The sequence below is a fragment of the Prionailurus viverrinus genome, chromosome C2 (genome assembly GCF_022837055.1).
Source record: "Prionailurus viverrinus isolate Anna chromosome C2, UM_Priviv_1.0, whole genome shotgun sequence".
In the NCBI taxonomy this organism is placed as follows: domain Eukaryota; kingdom Metazoa; phylum Chordata; class Mammalia; order Carnivora; family Felidae; genus Prionailurus; species Prionailurus viverrinus.
This window is the reverse complement of record NC_062569.1, coordinates 146086494-146105670: the sequence shown is the minus strand read 5'-3', so window position 1 is coordinate 146105670 and position 19177 is coordinate 146086494. Positions and strand designations below refer to the sequence as shown.

General features: G+C 44.5%; 1 protein-coding gene across 7 annotated transcripts in view; it reads left to right on the top strand.

The window, feature by feature from the left end:
- Positions 1-19177, top strand: part of TIAM1 (TIAM Rac1 associated GEF 1) — a 396054-nt gene that overhangs the window by 358254 nt on the left and 18623 nt on the right. For all 7 annotated transcript variants that reach the window (XM_047874694.1, XM_047874692.1, XM_047874689.1 and 4 more), the window contains 6 exons: positions 4424-4603; positions 5576-5644; positions 5968-6093; positions 11225-11333; positions 15456-15635; positions 15735-15853. In XM_047874694.1, the coding sequence (XP_047730650.1) occupies positions 4424-4603; positions 5576-5644; positions 5968-6093; positions 11225-11333; positions 15456-15635; positions 15735-15853 (783 nt within the window). The remainder of the gene's footprint in view (positions 1-4423; positions 4604-5575; positions 5645-5967; positions 6094-11224; positions 11334-15455; positions 15636-15734; positions 15854-19177) is intronic.

Here is a 19177-nt window from a genome sequence, read left to right as displayed (position 1 = left end):
TATTGTACGTGTCAGTTCCTGTAGTAAAGTGTTGAGTCCCTAATAAGACAATCTGGTGGGTTAATGACAAGGACTAATTTAACCAAATCACATTGAACTTTTAAAAATAGCTTCATATTAACATTGGAGTCTGCCCGCCATGCGATCTTTGTGTCACTTAGTGCAGCTTGAACTTTGGCAGTAAGTACACCCGATTTACTCAGTTGAGCCTTCGTCCTTCCTAGAGGTCTCTTCTTCAAAGTTTGTTCAAAAGGAGACAGAGAAGGTGATGGAAAACTATGGGGATTGCCATTGTGTATAGTGGTCTCTGAAATTATAGAGAACATGACTTTGGTGTTTGTCTCCAAAAGAGCTTAAGTAAAGGTTATAAGATTTTAGGCCACTCTGGCCCCTTTTAAATCTGTGGGATGTGTTAAATCGGTCACACTTAAAGGACAGTTTTAGGACTCTGAACTCCTCTAGAGATAGAAATTGCCCTCGGTGGTTGCATAACAGGAAGGGCTTAAACAGCTGGGTAGCTTGAGTCAATAGTGTGTACTTAAAAGCCTCCCCCTTCTTTTTGTACTTTCTTTTCATCTTCCACAGGAAGAAAGCGATATTATAAACATTGAGCTTCACGCTGGCCCCAGTAAAGTGGTCCATTTCCTCCTGCAATTGTGTACTCTCTTCTGCATGGTGGTTGGATAATTCTGAGCTATGGCAGTAGAACGGCTTTGCTACCTTGAACAGTCTCTAACCGGCAGCTCTGAAATGCCTGAAAGTGCTTTTCTGTTTCCAGGGTGACTGATTGCAGTCCTCAAGCCGGGAGAGGTCTGTACTTCTCCCATTGCAGAAACCTCGCTTGTCCCCTCCTCCCGAGCTGCCCTTCTCCCCTTGTCCTGGTTCCAGGACACTTGGCTTTCGGGAGTGTGTTGAGAACCCCCACCCCCACCCCCCCAGCAGCCGCCTCTCCGGGCATCTCTGACCCCAGAGCTTGGTGTAGAATCATGAGGAGACCACAAAACGCTCCGTGACAGAGCGGGGGAAGCTTTGCGTTCCTCGTACATCCTACATCGTGGCCTAGCTCCCTAGGACCTTGATGTTAAAAAAAGAAAAAAAGTTCTGGCCACAGCATAGGGTCAGGGGGACTTAAAAGTTGGGCCACAGCGTACAAAATCTCCGCATTCTTCTAGAAAATACCTGCATTTCATACTTCCTTCTAAGGATGTTTTCTGGGTCAGATTTTAGTAAAACAAAATTCTCAAACTTGATGACATCATTTTAGGTTAAATGTTTCCAAGCAAAAGTTTCCTTATGAGCTTTGTAAAACGTGCTTTGCCAGTATGCACTGTAACTTGGAATTCTGTCTTTTTATTCCTTATTTAAATAACATGGAATTGACAGTAAGCAGACTTCGTCCATGTTGAGATTACGTCCGTGTTCCTCACGAGAGTTTATATCTTGAATCAGAGAACAGGGTTGCCCATGTTGAAACTTCATTAACCCCCTCCTCTGTGTTAGAGACCACCTAGCTAAATCTGTCCTAAGCTGAGGATTGTGTCTAATAAGGAAGGGATGCCTAAGGCTTTGAACTCTCAGAAGAGGACTTAAGGGAATTTGGGGGTGTCTCTGGGATGCTAAAGGTTTTTCCTAATAGAATCCAGAACTTGGCTCAGAGCGGGAGAAAGAGGAGTAGGCTGGGTGTTTGGAGTGAGGTTGGATAGGACGTGGCTAGGTTTAGATGCACCATAGCCCTAGCCCACAGCCCACTAACCTTAGCTCTCCCCTTGGACCTGCTTAAAATAAGGATACCAGACCTTAGAAGTAGTGAACTTCACACAGGTAAAGTCAGAAGCTCTCCTCACACTCTTGAAAATGGAAACCTCAGGGTGTGGTGAAACCAAGGGAATAAAAACCTGGAAAGACCTTCCCACACCTTCCATTACTATACGTAGATGTCGGGGAGAATGGCAACAGGTCAGTGTAGTGAGAACTGGGAGCACAAAGGGAAGTGTCTTCTGGAATCCTGTGCCTTTGCTATGTGTCAGAGTCCCCAGGTTGTAACTTTGGCCCCTCCTGAAAGTGTGAGGCGCCCTTGGTATACCATAGGAGGACATTGGATTTCACATGGTAACCTGTCTAAATGATAAAAGTGCAGAAAGGTGTATTGCATCTCTGATGGGAACGAAGGGATGGATTTATTTATCATGAGGAGTAGCTTTGATGTTCATCTGCAGGGAAATGACAGGTAGCCGTGGTTAGTGCCGGGCCGGTTAGAAAAGCTTTGTGAAAGGAAAGGTGCCAGTTATACGTTTGTTGCGTTAGTTTCCTTTGCAGAATGCTAAATCTAAACAGTAAAAGTCAGGTGGGAAAAGCTGGAGAGCAGGGCAGTTACTTGTCAGACTTTCTCGCCCACAGGATTTTAGTTTTGGTGAGGTTTTCTCCCCCAACCCCCCTGTCATGTCTATGTTATAATGCAGACGGTATAAATCATCACTGGATCATTTAAAAGACGTGTGAGCATTTTTGTTACAACGGGTCTTTTATTCCTGTGCCATTTTTAAGACAAAGCCATATTTAAACTGGATGTTTCAGGGTGACAAGTTAGTAAAACACTAACATAACTAAATAAAACTGTGTAGTTGGTTTCTACAGAAACAAGCTTTGATTAAATTCTTTTTTAACAGCCTTGTTGAGATATAATTCACATATCATACAGTTGAGCCCATTTCGGTGAGGTTTTTTTTTTTTTTGTCAGTCACTGAAGGGAGGATTCTTCATGGGAATATACAATGTCTGGAACGCTGAATCCGTAGAGAACATTGAACAGTGCCCCTGACAGGTGACTAATACCTCTGGCACATAAAACTAGGGTTAGCGCTAGCAGCAAATAAGCTGCGGTCACTGCAAGAGAATTGAAAGAATAATTTTGTGGATTTGGCTCTACTCTTGCCTTGTCATGCCATTGTTGTTAACGTATCCTTGTTAGGTTCTGATTTCCCTAGTCCTTGTCCTGCCTTTATTCCAGGCTCCCTTCCCTTGGGGATGTGCTAATGAAGAAAAGGCATATTAATGTTGGCTGCCCTCCTCTGCGTTTAAGAGATTGCCCCCATGGGGTCCCCTTGGTTTTAGCTCCTCTGCCCTGCACAAAAATGCCAGCGTTGACTTTCAGCAACTGTTGTTTGGGGGAAGATGTTCTTCTCATGTTCTTCCTGGGTATGTGGGTGATAGAAGTCGTTCTTTATTTGCACACGTGTTGATTGGGAATCGTCTGTGCTGAGGGATGAATTAGAGAATGGAAGCCGGGGAGAGGAGGAGGAGGAAGAGTGGACAGCCTGCCTTCGAGGAGATATCCGGCAAACATTTGTAGGGTGGCACATTTGGACAAATATTAATAAACTAGATTTTGTGCTGCGAAGTAGCCTCTGGAGTCATTCCACCAGGGGCTTTAAAAAATATGCTGGCTCATGCCATCCTGGAGATCCTGATTGAATTGACCTGGAGGGTTAGCTGGGCATGTTCCCCAGGTGAGTCCCATAGGCAGCCGAGGTGGCCAAGCACTGGGCCCAGGGATTTTCAGCAGCACATCTACCACCCACGCTCTGGAGAACTGTCTTGCATAACTTGGAAAACTGGAACTTTAGAATCCTAGAACCCTCAACTTCTACCCGAATCATCCTGGACAGAGACTAGGTGGAGGCTGGACTCCCCCACAGAAGCCTTATTCAGGGCCCAACAGCCTTTATTCCCACAGAGGAGGTATCTTTCTGTTCGGAGAAGCTATAGAGACAGAAATTTTTTTTTTTTCTTAAAATATATGAGTGTCTGTCATTATCTAGAAGGTTGCCTTAGGGCCAATCTTTAACAGAGCCAGAAAGAATCTTAGCTTATAAAATCATCTTCTGACATTGCAAAGTATAGTTTACTTACCTGGGGGCGTGCTAATTAATTAGCCTTGTGTTTTGAGTGGAATGCGTTTCATTTTTCTGTTCCTCTGTCCCCTTATTTGTATGCTTCTTGCAGAGTAGCTATGAACACAGGCTTTGATCCACACTGCCTGGCTCAAATCCCAGCTCTGCCACTTTGGAGCTGTGCAATCTCAGATGAGCTCCTTAACCTCTCTGGGCCTCCTTTGTCTCAGCTGTTTTGTAGGAATGCTAATAGCCCTTACCCTGCGGGAGGGTTAACTACATCAGACAAGTGCCTGGCATGTGGTGAGCACTCGGAATGTGTTAGCAATTATTGTTATGGTTGTTTTGAGCATCCGAGCTCTCATATGTGCAGAGCGGTGGGGGGCGGGGGTGGGGGTGGGGAGGGAGAGATGTAATTCATGTGTGGCAGTTCATTAACCAGGAAGGACATCTTGAGGCGGAACAGGTGTCAGACAGGTCTCTCTAGCGAGGGGTAACTTCATCTGCCTTGCCTTTTAAACCGTGCTCCGCAGAGCACGGAACAGGTGGCCGCATTTTGCCGCAGTCTGCATGAGATGAACCTCTCTGACCCGAGCCCATCGCCTCAGGACTCCACAGGGCCTCAGCTGGCCACCATGAGGCAGCTCACCGACGCTGACAAGCTGCGCAAGGTCATCTGTGAGCTCCTGGAGACAGAGCGCACCTATGTGAAAGTATGTCCCCTTGTCCCGCCCTGCCTTCCAGCGGGGCCTGCCTTCCCTCACTTCCAAGGAGGGGCTCTGTGGGTTCATACCCCTGCTTGACTAATCACAAAGCCCGGTGGTGGTAATGAGACATATCTTGGTCCCCCTTGGAATCTGGCCTTTCTTCTGAACGTTCATTTCTCCTGCGTCTTAAGGAAGCTCATCAATTCTTAGAGCAATTCTTTGAGATTTGTAAGTGATCGACTGAGAAAGGAGATGATGGCGAATATTGAGTGAGCCTTCTGACCTTTCTGAATCTGTCGTTGGGCTAAGACTAAAATTGAATTGAGTTTTTGAAAAATGTAAAGGTGTCATTTTCAGGATCTAATTTGAGTCTAGGCAGAAGGGCATCTGTTTTGTTTTTATTCTCACTTGTGTTCAGACATTTAGTTTTATTCCTGTAGCTATGTAATTTATTCCTTCATCATTCATAATGTCTATCGAATATGTATAACTATAATAGGTGCATTTTACACACACTGCAAAACGTACATTGTAATACATTCCTATGACTGTAATAGTTATATATTCCTATAACTATATAATTTAGTTAGATGTCACAACACTGTGATCTGTTTTTAATTACCTATTTTAGTCTTTAACTCCGGGGTCAGCAAATTACGGCCCTCAGGCCAAATCCAGCCCTCTGCCTGTTTTGACACATAAAGTTTTATCGGAACGTGGCCACACACACACATTCACTTATGTGTTTGTGCTGCTGTCACAGGAAGCGGCTTTCCTGTTACAGCGGCACAGTTGTGACAGAGGCCACATGGCCTGCAGTCTAACATATTGCAGGAAATTTGGGCTCACTCTTGCTTTAAGGGAATTTAATGACCTAAAGAGTGTAATGTTTAGCGTTTGGGACATAATCTGTTTTTTCTTCTTTAGATGCTTTACAGACTTTTAGATGTGCTAATGAAGTATCCTTTCAACCCTTAGGACTTAAACTGTCTCATGGAGAGATACCTAAAACCTCTTCAAAAAGAAACTTTCCTCACCCAAGATGAGGTATGATGGAAAAACGACCTAACTTTGTGAGGGTCACATTGCAGTTGAACCTGGTGAAGAAGGAGCGAGGCACACAGGCAACACTGAAAGCAATTTGAATTTGCTTAATTGTAATAAATAGCTCAAATGATTGCCTGTTAAGCTCTTGGCTTGCACTGCAAGGGTGAGGAGCTGCCTCCCCCTCACCTTTCCCCCCTTCCCCATGGTGCGCTCATTATCTTAATTGATAAGTATTGCTAGAAGAGCTTTGAAATCGGAAGCAAATAAAGTTTCTGACCACTAATGTAATGTAGAGTGGATTAAATTCTTTTTCCATTTTCCAGCTGGACGTGCTCTTCGGAAACCTCACCGAAATGGTAGAGTTTCAGGTAGAATTTCTGAAAACCCTGGAGGATGGAGTAAGACTGGTCCCTGATTTGGAAAAGCTCGAGAAAGTCGATCAATTTAAGGTAAGTCTCATCTTCAAAGGCATGAGGCTGCCTCCTAATGTCATGGGTGGGCTATTCTGTAGGTCAGGTTGACTCTCCTGATAGCAGGGGGCCTGTGCTCTTTCTGGTCAGTTCTCGTGCTCATGGTGTTGAGTCTTCATTGGACCTCCAGTGGCGTCCATTCAGGAAGGGAGTCTAAGAGGGGACCTTTGTCTGGCTAAGGGGACACTAGTGCCATCAACACGTATCAAACCTGGTAGGTCTACCAGCTTCTGCTGTGGAAGATAGACCAACCTTGACCTTTTGTTCTGTTTATGTGGGGCCCTTTAATACTTGTTATTAGCAAGCACCCTTGGTTTCCCAGTAAACAAATTAATTTATCCTGTTCTGGAAAACTTTGCTTAATGGAAATGCTTATCATTATCCAGGAGGAACACAATCTTCCATCTTACAGCGTTCTTATAGCCTTAATGAGGATTTATGACGAGTACCGTAGTGAGGATACTTACAGCTTGTGTCCTCCTCCTTGGCCGGGTTTCCTTTATTGCAGATAATTTCCTATGCTACACCTGCAAATGACAGAGCTCACTGCTTCATGCACAGTGTTGTTGGCTTACATGTCACCGTCATACGCTTTTAAAAAACAGATTTTAAAATTCGAGTATAATTGACATAGAATATGCTGCATATATTCAAATTGCACAGTTTGATGAATCTTGCCATATGTACATACCCATAACGATCAGCCCCGAATGTGTTTTTCCTTCTCTTTGGTGATTCCTGTCTCCCGCCCCTCACTGCCCGTCAGCCCCAGGCCACCGAGTGCACTTTGTGATACCATAGATTAGTTAGATTAACTTGCATTGTGCAGTTTTATATAAATGGAATCATGCAGCGTGTGCTCTTTTTACCTGGCGTCCTGTCCTTAGTTTAATCACGTTTCATCCTTGTGGCTGCGTATCTCAGTCTGCCAAAAGTCCAACCTTGCCATCGCTCAGTTAACCCACACGGGTTAACAGGTATAGCAATCTCTGTTATCTTATCACCTTTTCTGGACACTTGGGTGGTTTCCAAGTTTGGGGCAGTTGCAGGTAAAGCTGCTGTGAACATTTGTGTACAAGTGTTAGTGTGGATATCTGCTTTCCTTTCTTCTGGCTAAATACCCAGGAGTAGAGTGGCTAGATCACGTGGTTGAGCCAATGTACCTTGTCACCGGCGGTTCCCCCTTACCCTCACGAGGAGGTCATGGTCTCTGTTCATAATTGTAGCCATCCTAACACATGTGTAGTGGCATCTGGCTGTGACTTTCATTTTAATTTCCCTTATGACATGACAGTGCAGGTGTTCTGATGTGCTCATTTGCCTGTAACATATCCTCTTTGGTGACGGACTTATTCATACCATTCGCCCATTGATTTTTTTGGTTTTCTTACTATTGGGTCTTGAGTGGAAGTCCTTTACCAGAACCGGGATTTGTAAATGTTTTCTTGTCATACGGTGTCTTTCAAAGATCAGGAATTTTAAATTTTGATGAAGCCCAATTTTTCAAATCTTTTCTTTCTTGGGTCACACTTTTGGTGTCCTGGCTGTGGAATTTTGGCCTAAACCAGGGTCATAAACATTTTCTTCTGTTTTCTCCCAGAAGCTTTGTAATTGGGGCATGTACCTTATGGTCTCGGATCTGTTTTGAATTAAATCTGTTAAGGTGCAATGTAGGAATCAAAGCCATCTTTTTTGCCTGTGAATGTGATTTTTCTGGTACTATGTGCTGAAATGACCATCCTTCTATTCTCTTTGCTTTGTTAATTTGGCCATTGTGTTGGACTCAGGTTCAGCTGTCTATGTGGGGCCCCCATATGCTTCGACCTCTCGTAGAGCTTGCCAAGATATGGCTGAGTGATGTTAGTATACACATTTAGGGACTTGGCTGCCCTTTCTCCCTCGTGTTTTTTTGGGTCAGTGATCCTTTGCAATGGGAGCTATTCAGTATACATACACATGTTCATACACTTAGCATATGAATATAGTCTTTTCTTTTTAAGTTTGTTTATTCTGAGAGAGACAGACACAGTGTGAGCCAGGGAGGGGCAGAGAGAGATGGAGAGAGAGAATTCCAACCAGGCTCTGCACTGAGAGAGCGGCACTCGAACCCATGAAGCTGCGAGATCACGACCCACGCCAAAGCCAAGAGTCAGACAGTCAGCCGACTGAGCCACCCAGGTGCCCCCAAATGTGTTTTTATATATAGTTATCTGTTTTTATTTGGATATGTCTTGAGACTGGTTGCAAGAATAGTCTGGAAGAATTCCTGGATCTTTTTCACCCAGATTTCCCAAATGTGAACATTTGACCACGTTTGCTTTATTATTTCTCTCCCTTCCTATCTCTGATATGTATATGTGTATATATCTGTGTGTCTGTGGAATATAATTTTTTTTTCCTCGAACCATTGAAGAGTTTAGTTGCAGGCAGGATACCTCTTTAATCCTAATTACCGCATAAGGTTCATTTGTGTGTGTGTTCAAATGCTGCTTGGATGATTTAATTTTCTCCTCTCTTCATCCTCAGGGTGGTTCTGCTGTCCATTCAAAATACAGTTTGGTTCCTTTGTGTGTGTTTGTAATGATAACATGTATTTTCTAAATTAGTGCATTAATTAAGACAGTTCAAAGTCATGACAAGGGTCAGTAATTTGTTAATCAAAAAAGTTGTTTGATGAGGATCTAAAAAAACAAATGGTTACAGACATTCCTTAAAACACTTGGTTTAAAAAAATTTTTTTAACATTTATTTTTGAGAGAGAGACACACACAGAGTGCGAGTGGGGGAGGGGCAGAGAGCAAGAGGGAGACACGATCTGAAACAGACTCCAGGCTCTGAGCCGTCAGCACAGAGCCTGACACGGGGCTCCAACTCATGAACCATGAGATCATGACCTGAGCTGAAGGGGGACACTTAACTGACTGAGCCACCCAGGCGCCCCTAAAACACTTGGTTTTCATCTAAAGCATACAACACTCATTAAATTCACTTACCAGTCTCTTGCTGGGACGCTGGTTCTTTGAGTGTAGGTTCAGTGAATCAATTGAGGAGAGGTAGGTGAACAGAACTGTAGTATGAACATAGCTGCATTATGAGCAGGGTTCTTCTAGGAGGGATTGCTGCATGGATTCTTTGAGTAAGCTGTCTCTGAACGGTTACAGTTCTAAATTCCACTGGAGCGGGACTCTTCCCTGACTGTGGCTTTACTGGTTTATTGCATAACCTGAAGGTCTCCATTCTGCCAGGAAGGCAAGACAATTGATGCATATTGAATATTCATGGCCCAAGAGCTCCTCTCCAGCACCTCTCAGTTGGCTTCTGGATTGTCTTGCCTTTGCTCCCACACCTATCCCTGTCGGTTTTACCCTTGGTGCTCTGTCTAAATTCTGATTGTACATTTGGCCAGAAACATAAAAGCTTGTTCCAATATTCAGACTGCATAAAACTCTAGTTCTAAGGCAGTATTAGAAAGAAATATAACGGGGCGCCTGGGTGGCTCAGTCAGTTGAGCGTCCGACTTCGGCTCAGGTCATGATCTCACAGTCTGTGGGTTTGAGCCCCGCATCAGGCTCTGTGCTGACAGCTCAGAGCCTGGAGCCTGTTTCAGATTGTGTGTCTCCCTCTTTCTCTGACCCTCCCCTGTTCATGCTCTGTCTCTGTCTCAAAAATAAATAAATGTTAAAAAGAATTAAAAAAAAAAAAAAAAAAGAAAGAAATATAACTAGTTCTGAGGTCAAACAAGTCTTGATAAAATGTGCCCTTGGAAATTTGCTACGTCCAACATCCAGTGAGTGGCTCTATGATGTCCTACGGAAGGGCAACTTGGGGTAAATATAGTCTTTGTGTATAAACCCCTCATACTTGGGCACACTTTGTGCCCTGAGATCATTTTTTTAAGGCCAGAAGAATAAACGAATGCCTTAATGTTTTATCTGTGGGTGCCTGTATGGTAAATGCTAAGTAAGTAATAAGTTAGACCTAACTAATGGCTTGATACAGTTAACGTGAGGGGTATGTTTAGAGCTTTCTCTTTCACATCTTTTCTTTTTAGTTACTGAGTGTATCTCCAAGGATAACTGTCCCTGCTGGACCCCTCTCACCCAGGGTGGTGAGGTTGGGAGGGGTGGGGCTTGAAAAGGAAAGGAGGAAAAGTAGAAAGCATAGGAAACAAGTGTAGGTCTCCAATTACCTATTCTGGGTAGTTGAAAAGAAACTTTTTGTTCTTAGTAGACCATCTATCAGAATTCTGTGCATTGCTCATTAGGTAAATTGCACATTGAAATCCAAAACTTTTTTTTTTCTTTGAACCTCACTTTTATTTATTTTTTTTTAATTAAAAAATATTTATTTTTTTAGAGAGAGCATGAGTGGGGGGTGCACAGAGAGAGAGGGAGACACAGAATCCAAAGCAGGCACTGAGCTGTCCACACAGAGCCCAGTTCAGGGCTTGATCTCATGAACTGTGAGATCATGACCTGAGCCGAAGTTGGGCGCCCGACCGACTGAGCCACCCAGGCGCCCTGCAAACTAAATTCTAATAGGGAAGTTCACCCATTTTTGAGCCTTTTGAGGCAGAGGGTGTGGGCTGGGAGAGGATATCTAATTCCCGTAGCCAAGCATGTTTCTTACATTCTTATCTGCTCCCTGCTAGACAAGGGAGTAATATTGGAGAGGGTGGAATTAGTGACCAGGGAAATGTGTCTTCTATTTTTGGGGTGTATGCATTTCTTGCCTCTATTTGGTTTGTTGCTTCCCCCTCCCAGGATGAGCTAATGAGAGATTTCAGGAGATTTCTGCCTTTTCCAAAATGCCATCTATATTTTCTCATTAACATTCAGACATCCCAGTAGGTCATTTAAAGGCCCAAGACTGGAGAAGCAGTGACATCTCCACTGTAATTAGCAAGAAGGCCAACTCCACAAACATGTAAGCCCTCGACCTTTCCAATAGGCAGTTTCAGGCCGTCGGGGAGCAAAGAAAGGCTGTGACAGGTGTGAATGGTGCTGATGTGTGGGGAGGGTCAGGCAGATGTGGGCTCCCTCTGTGTCCCGCTGATATTTCTAGACAAGGACGAACATGAACTAACTGCGATTTTTCTCGTTGAATCCAGAAAGTGCTGTTCTCCCTGGGGGGATCCTTTCTGTATTACGCTGACCGCTTCAAGCTCTACAGTGCCTTCTGCGCCAGCCACACGAAGGTCCCCAAGGTCCTGGTGAAAGGTAGGCCGGTGAGGACTGGGCGGCAGGTGGGCATGTCTGTTGTAGATTCCCATTTGTGTGGCTGACTGTGGTTGGGGGTTTGGGACAGAAATCCACGAGTCATTGATGTGCCAGATAGATGTTACACAAATAAAGGTACTAAGAAGTGAAATGCATTGCTGTCTTTTTTTTTTTTTTTTAAGTTTGTTTTTATTTTGAGAGAAAGATAGGGAGCAACCAGGGGCGGGGCAGAGAGAGAGGGAGACAAAATCCCAAGCAGGCTCTGCTGTCAGCACAGGGCCCCACGCAGGGCTCGAACTCACAAACCGTGAGATCATGACCTGAGCCAAAATCAAGGGTCGGGTGCTTAACTGACTGAGCCACCCAGGTGCCTCTGTCTTTTTTTTTTTTTTTTTTTTTAAGTAAAGTCTGTGCCCAACATGGGGCTCTAACTCACAACCCGCGAGATGCCGAGTCACACACTCTACTGACTGGGCCAGCCAGGTGCCCCTACTATCTTGGACTAACGGTCTTACCAGTCTTCTCATAACGAAAGGTTTGACTCATCTATTTGGGGCCAAAATTGAGGGGTCATCTTGCAATTATGCAAAAACAGAGGAGCTTTAGAAATCCTTGCTTTACTCCTAATGTTCATTCATTTCCTTATAACCTCACACACTTACTGGACCTTTTGGTGGAATGCCTCTTTCCCTCACCTATGTTTTTCTCCCTAGGTGTGTGATAATAGCCACCACCAGCACTGCTAAAGCTGAGAGTCTCCAGAAAGCTGTTTTGCTTCCCTAGTTCAGCATGTGATGTTAGTGATAGGTGATTTAAAAAAAACAAAAAAAAAAGGCATTTCCCTGGGAAACAGTATAATCGGTAGAAAGTCCGATTGCAAAGGATCTCTGGAAATCAGCCTGCTCGTTCTTAACACTTCCCTGTGGCTGTCATGTGCACAGCTGCGGATCCAGTCTCTGAATACGTAAATAATTTATCCATGTTATGCTTTCCTGCCAGAGAGAATGAGCTTGACTTAATTTAAAACCTATTATAGGAAATATTAGTACAGTGCAGGTCTCCGGTTGACAGAAGAGCATGCCCCAGATAATGACATACTTACTGGTAGAGCTAGTTGATTGCCACGGCACCTATCCCAACATGAAATTCAAAGGACATTTTCAACATGAAATTTAAAGGAAGCCTGGGTGGCTCAGTCCGTTAAGCGTCCGACTTCAGCTCAGGTCATGATCTCAGAGCTTGTGAGTTTGAGCCCCGCATCGGGCTGTGTGCTGACCGCTCAGAGCCTGGAGCCTGCTTCCGATTCTGTGTCTCCCTCCCTCTCTGCTACTCTCCCGCTCACACTCTGTCTCTCTCTCTCTCTCTCAAAAATAAATAAACATTCAAGAAAACTTTTTTAGAGGGAGCCTGGGAATTTCCTTGTCACGTTGTCTGGCCCAACTTTTCGCATATGCTGCTTTCACATGTCCTGTATTGGGCATAGAGTTCTGCATACAGGCTTCTTTTTCAACTTTAACTGACTGCTGATTGTTAGGAGATCATTAACATAACAATTTTAGAGAACTTTGTTCTCCTGTAAAATTATATACACATTACAGGCTTTAGACCAATTTGTGTTACTTTTAATCACTCAATTAGATTAAACTGTGCCCCTGGAGATTTTTTCTTAATCCAATAACATTGTTTTTTGTACCTGAAAAATATTATTGTCTTTCAAAATGATCCCTGGAAACATTAGGTATGACCTACATTTTTCTAATGGCCAAAGTTGCCTAGAGGGGAGGGTGAAGAGAACTCTTGGAGAACAAAAGTCTGTGACTCTTTTCTTTTGTTTTAATGTTTATTTTTGAGAGGAAGGGAGCGCAAGTGGGGGAGGGGCAGAGAGAGAGGATCCAAAGTGGGTTCTGTGCTGAGAGGCAAGAGCCTTACGCGGGGCTTGACCCCATGAACTGTGTGATCATGACCTGAGCCGAAGTCAGATGCTTAACCGACTGAGCCACCCAGGTGTCCCAAAAGTCTCACTCTTAATAGGCTCACGGCTAGGTTGGATGAAAGTGAGACTCCCTTAACTCACCAAGAGCTGAGTTTTGTTCTGCCATGAAATATGGTTGATGGATTAAATGCCAGTGGCCATTGTTTTGGGCTTTCGGATTTTGAGGGGATTCCTATGCCCCTTCTAGATGTGGGCAATAGAACACTTGGGATGTCACACAGTAGCCACAGCCTCCTGGGCATCGGAGGGGCTGGGCCTTGCTTTCCTGACACAGAGGCCACTCCTTCCCAGTGTCCTCTCTTTTCCCAGATTTGCTCTTTGGCAGGAGGAGAAACGGTGGCCCCAAACCCCATGCAGTCTAATTCCTCTTCACAGGGTTTAAAAGGGATGAAAAGATTGTGGTCTTTATGAGGCCACCTTCACATGGTTGCTGTTTTTCTTTGAATAAAGATAGAATAATCAGTTTACAATCCATGATGCCCTTTTACAACATCTTCTGGTCTCAGCTTGCGCTGCTAATCCCTGGAGACGGAGATACATTTTTATCAGAAGCTTTTGAAAAAGGTATGCCCACTGTTACGTCCCTTTGACATATTGTACCTTTTTCCCCCCGTTTTGTGCCCTCATTCCCTCCTCCCTCCCCGCAGTTTCTCTGCACCTAGATGGCATTAATTAGCCTTGTCTTCCTAATTAGGCTTGTCTCCCCAACTACCCACTGGTGGGTACCTTGTTGCTCGTCTGGGTTCCCTCAACTCCCCAGGGCTGCTTTTCAGCCCTGCTGGGACACAGATAGAAACCAGGCTGACGAAGAAAGTGCTGCCTGGGTTCTTTGAGGTCAGATGCGTGTTTCCCTCTGAATGGACTGTGCGGTCCTGGGCTCTGGGAGGGAGGCGCTGCCCTCTAGATGCTAATAGCTGGTAGCAGCGTATTAACATAGAACGGATCTTCAAAGGCATTGGCTGTGGGAGACCCAGCCCTGCCCCACTTCCCAGAGCTACAGAGCACCACTGCTTCTCATTTTTTCGTTTTTTTCATATCTTTTCTCAAAAAAAAAAAAAAAAGGATTCTAACTGGCAATGAAATGCTTTAAAGATTAAGAAGACCAGGGTAAGGAGTGTTTCAACATGTAGGCTTTCTGAGTATTCAGATACGGCGAAGCGAACAGACCAGAGAGACCGTTGCCTTTGTAAAGGTAGTTTGTTACCCACAGTTCCCCAAAGAAGGGGGCGAGACATGCCACACAGGGCCACACTGGGAAGCACCAGGGCCAGTCAGGAAGCAGGAGCCAGGGGGGAACGTGGACAACTTTATTGTGGTTGTTGCACGAAGGACAGAGCGAGGCAGGGTAAGCAGGCTTAGGGTGGGGGGGTTTCAGTGGGTTCTGAGGTAGAGGGGCGGTCCTGATTTGTCTGGTACCTGGCCCCGAGGGGATTAGGGCAGGGGAATAGCGGCCCAGAGTGTCAGGGCCCACTAGAAGAGATGGGGGTAGGGGACTCCACATTGGTTGGTTTGCATACGAAAGGTGTGCTCCCCGGTGGGTGAGTCCTTTGCTGCATGTAGGAATGGCTAGCCCCGGGAGGGGCAGTTCCGGGGTCTGTAAGGCCCCCAGATGTCAAAATATCAGAATAAAAATACATTCTTGGGGCGTCTGGGTGGCTCAGTCAGTTAAGCATCTGACTCTTGGCTCCGTCCAGCTCAGGTCATGATCTCACAGTTCGTGAGTTCAAGGACTGCGTCGGACGCTGCACTAGCAGCATGGATTCTCTCTCTCCCCTCTCTCTCTGTTCCTACCCTGCTCGTTCTCTGTCTCTCAAAATAAATAAACTCCAAAAAAAAAAAAAAAAAAAAAAAGACGTTCTTAGTACAAGGAGGATGAACAGCAGCCCCTGAAAGCCCAGGTGTAGGATTTACAAACCCTGTTATCCCTTTACTCAGACTCCATTATTGCCCCCAAACAAAGAAGCCTGACAGGCTCTTCCAGTTGTCTCCCTGGGGCCCCTGCCTTCCTTCCTCCTGCAACACACTCTCCACTCAGTCCTGTGGAAAGGCACCTTGGAAAAAGTGAGGGAAATGTGGGGAGGGGGTCATTTGGAGGTTCCATCCTGACAGCCTGCGTTAATCTCTTCCAGCCAAGACGGACACGGCTTTCAAGGCGTTCTTAGATGCCCAGAACCCGAAACAGCAGCACTCGGCCACTCTCGAGTCTTACCTCATCAAGCCCATCCAGAGGATCCTCAAGTACCCGCTGCTGCTGAAGGAGCTCTTTGCCCTGACGGATGCCGAGAGCGAGGAGCACTACCATCTGGACGGTGAGGCCCCGGCCCCGAGGTCTGCCCCCCGCCCCCCCTGCCCGTGTCTCCGTGACCGTCTCTGAACAGCCTTTGCCTTTCACGGCCGTTTTCTTCCAGTGGCCATCAAGACTATGAACAAGGTTGCAAGTCATATCAATGAAATGCAGAAAATTCATGAAGAATTTGGGGCTGTGTTTGACCAGCTCATTGCTGAACAGACCGGTGAGAAAAAAGAGGTAAGGGGGCCGGCCTCTCAGAACACCTGGCAGTAAAGCTGGGTTGGTTCCATTGTTTTCTGAAGGTGTTATTTGTAAGTGAAAGAGTTACGAAGCTATTGTTTTTGTCGGTGGAACTTTTACCCTTTATCCAAGGCTATAAGTGAATTTTCTTCCTCAGCTGAATTAGTTCTTAATATCAGAACCGTGTCTCTGAGTCTCATTCCTTCCCTCTCGGGACCTCTGGTTTTATTCTGTTATGTGTGAGCCTGAACCCCCATGACCATGGCTTGGGCTGCTTCCGTAAGCACCGTAAAAGGCCGAAGCTGCATCCCTCGAGATTAGAATAATGCTCAGCCTGTCGTAGGGGCTCAGTCAATATTTGCTAAATGAATGAAAATTTCAAATGACTCTAAATCTGTTTTTTTTTTAAGTCTACCTAAAAACCTACTTAGAAGAAAGAGTGACAGGGCCAGATACACTTGAGAAAAACTGAGAACAAATTATAAATAATGCCTGAGTCATTGACAAGAGCTTATGTGAATAAAAATTCTGATAATACTGAGATGAATCCGAGGGATAGGGTATGTAATAACGTTCATCACTGCCTCTGTGCAGTCGGCTGGAATATTCTCCTCGGGTTTGCTTTCTGCCTTTAAAAGAAAAGAAAGGAGAAACGCTGGGAGGGAACCAGGAAGAAAATCACTCCTACTGGGATGACGAAGAGGGTAAAAGACAAGGGGGCGGGGAAACTTGGTTGTTTAGTCTAAGCAGAGAGAAAACAGCCTTATCCTCAAGGTACACAGGATTACTGTCTGGGTTCATTTTGATGTCTTCAGGGAAACAAAACAAGTTTTCAGACTGCTAAAGGCTGATTTTCAGACAGAGGTAAAATCATGGGCCCTCCTCTAGATGTAAAAGCAAAGACATATTAAGACATTTATGTTACTCAGATGATAGGAGGGAACCAGGCAGACGTCACCACGGTTTCTTGGAAAAGCTGGACTAGCACAGGTGTGGATAAGACATGAAGAAATAGTGTGATCGTTTGCAAATGGAGACACACTGGCTTCTCCACAGTGGGAGGAAGTCAAGTCAGCGCCTGACTGGACAACCATTGCCTACACCTTCAAGAGAGTTGCAGAGGAGCTCAAAGGCAGCATGGAGGGCTGGAGTCTGACGGCTCGGGAGGGTGTGTTAGAGGATCCACAGTGTTCCACTGAAACACCATTTATTTTTTTCTACGGTGTGACAAGCAGAGCATGAGAATGTTCTCAGTCTACCTGGCAGATGATGTAATCAATCAAGAGTTTAGAAAAGGTGGGCACGGCTACTCTGGACTGAGTTCTCATTTTCTTATAAAACCTTTGTAAGAAGAAAGCCGTGGGATGCTTGTGAGAGGGCAAAATACGGGAAAAGACAAGGAGAAAAATCTCTTCGATTTCAAAACAAAGCACTTACCACTCTTAATGTTTGGGTGTTTGCTTTGATTTAGAAAATTATACTTTGAAAATAATTTTATGCCTTGTTTATTTAATATTGAACAAAAAACTTCCATGTTCTTTTAAATTATTCAAAACAATCATTTAAATTATTGTGTAATATTTCATTGTGTGGGCGAACAATGGTTTACTTAATTTCCTGTCATTAGACAGATCTCTTGGTTTCATTGACTACTACAAATAATACTGGCAGCATTTTTAAAAGTATTTATTTATTATTTATTTTTATTATATATATATATTTATTATTTATTATTGTTATTATTTTTAAGCAATCTCTATACCCAATGTGAAGCTCAAACTCACGAACGACCCCAAGATCAGGCTTCTGCAGCCAGGCACCCCAATACTGCAAACATTTTTTTATCACAACACTTCCTCCCCTGTGTTTTAGTTTATTTTAATTTTGACAGAAGTGAATTTTATTGGGCCTGGGAAATGAACATTTTCATTATATTGTTCATGAGGCATCAAGCTAGCTTCTGGATTTTAATGACCTTGGGGGCAAAGACCTTGTTGTGCTAAAGACTAGAAAGTGATATGGATAGTGGATTGCAAAGCATTTAGGGAAAAAAAAAAAGATGAATATGATTCAAAAGTCAAGGACCGTGAAAGGGAACATGGCTTTGGTGAAACTGCCCGTCCTCTACAATGAAATTCTGACAATCAAGTAAGAAATCTTTCTAGCGAGGAACAAAGAGACAAAGTGCGGTACAAAATAGCCTCCCGTGGGCTGAGATTTTGTGAAAAGAAATGTGCAAAAGATAAAGGGAGACATTTAACTGAGAACCAGTATTAAAGAGAAGGAAAATCCTATCTCAGTATTAGGACGTCCAAAGCCCAGAAAGATCAAGGCTTGGAAAAGATGCCAAAGAAAGCAACGGAAGATTGTGTTTTAACCCCGTAAGAAGAATAAGAAAGAAGTAGGTGCCCAAAGTGGAGCAGAGGTTTAGTAGCCAACGATCCTTGATTAGGCAAGGAGAAGGCCTCAAGTTCCATGCAATCTCTCTTTGAGGATGGTCTTCAAACTGAAAAGGATGGAGTGGTCTCAATTTCACAAACACAAGACCTGAGGGAAATGTGTGTCCTGGGGAAATAGTGCACAGATCAGTTATCACACTCCTTGCCACATACATTGGAGCAATTATGGAAACTTTGAGAGGCAGCCAGTTAGAGGCACGTAGGTTATGTCCTGATTCCCACAGAGCGGATTCCTGATCATTGTAGTTCCTTTTTAATGGCAATATCCAGTAAAAACCTAGAATGGGTTTATGAACAGTTTGTCAACAGTTATGAATAGGAACATTTATCAGTATCTGTTGGGAAAGGTGGGTCACTATTGAAATGGTAACATTCCAGGGACACATTACCATATCTCATCTTGTCATCAGCCACTTTCCTCAGGTGGTCCCTGAAGGCAGATATGTGCACAAAGAACAAAGCTGTTCAAGAAAATACTGTATGATGAAGCTGGGAGGCCTTCAACCTCCCCATGTTAAACCCTACGGAGTTGAGCTGGACCACGTAGAGCATCCCTTTTGCTTTGGTAGGATGAAGAAAAGACCAAAGAGGGCATGTCCCCTTTGGGCCCAAAAGACGTGGCCGAGTAGAACAGGCCAGACTTCTAAGCAGAGCTTAGTCTTGAGGTTTGGGCAGAAAATTGAGAAGGTGACAAATAGAAGGCCAAGGGAGATACTGTTGGCCAGGATGGGCAGCGCTGACACCCTTATTCCATGGGCCATGTGGAAACTTGAAAACAGAGCATAACCACATGGACTGGGACTACATCAGTCCCTTTTCACTATGTGACAAATAACATCTCAGTGAATACCACCACACTCAG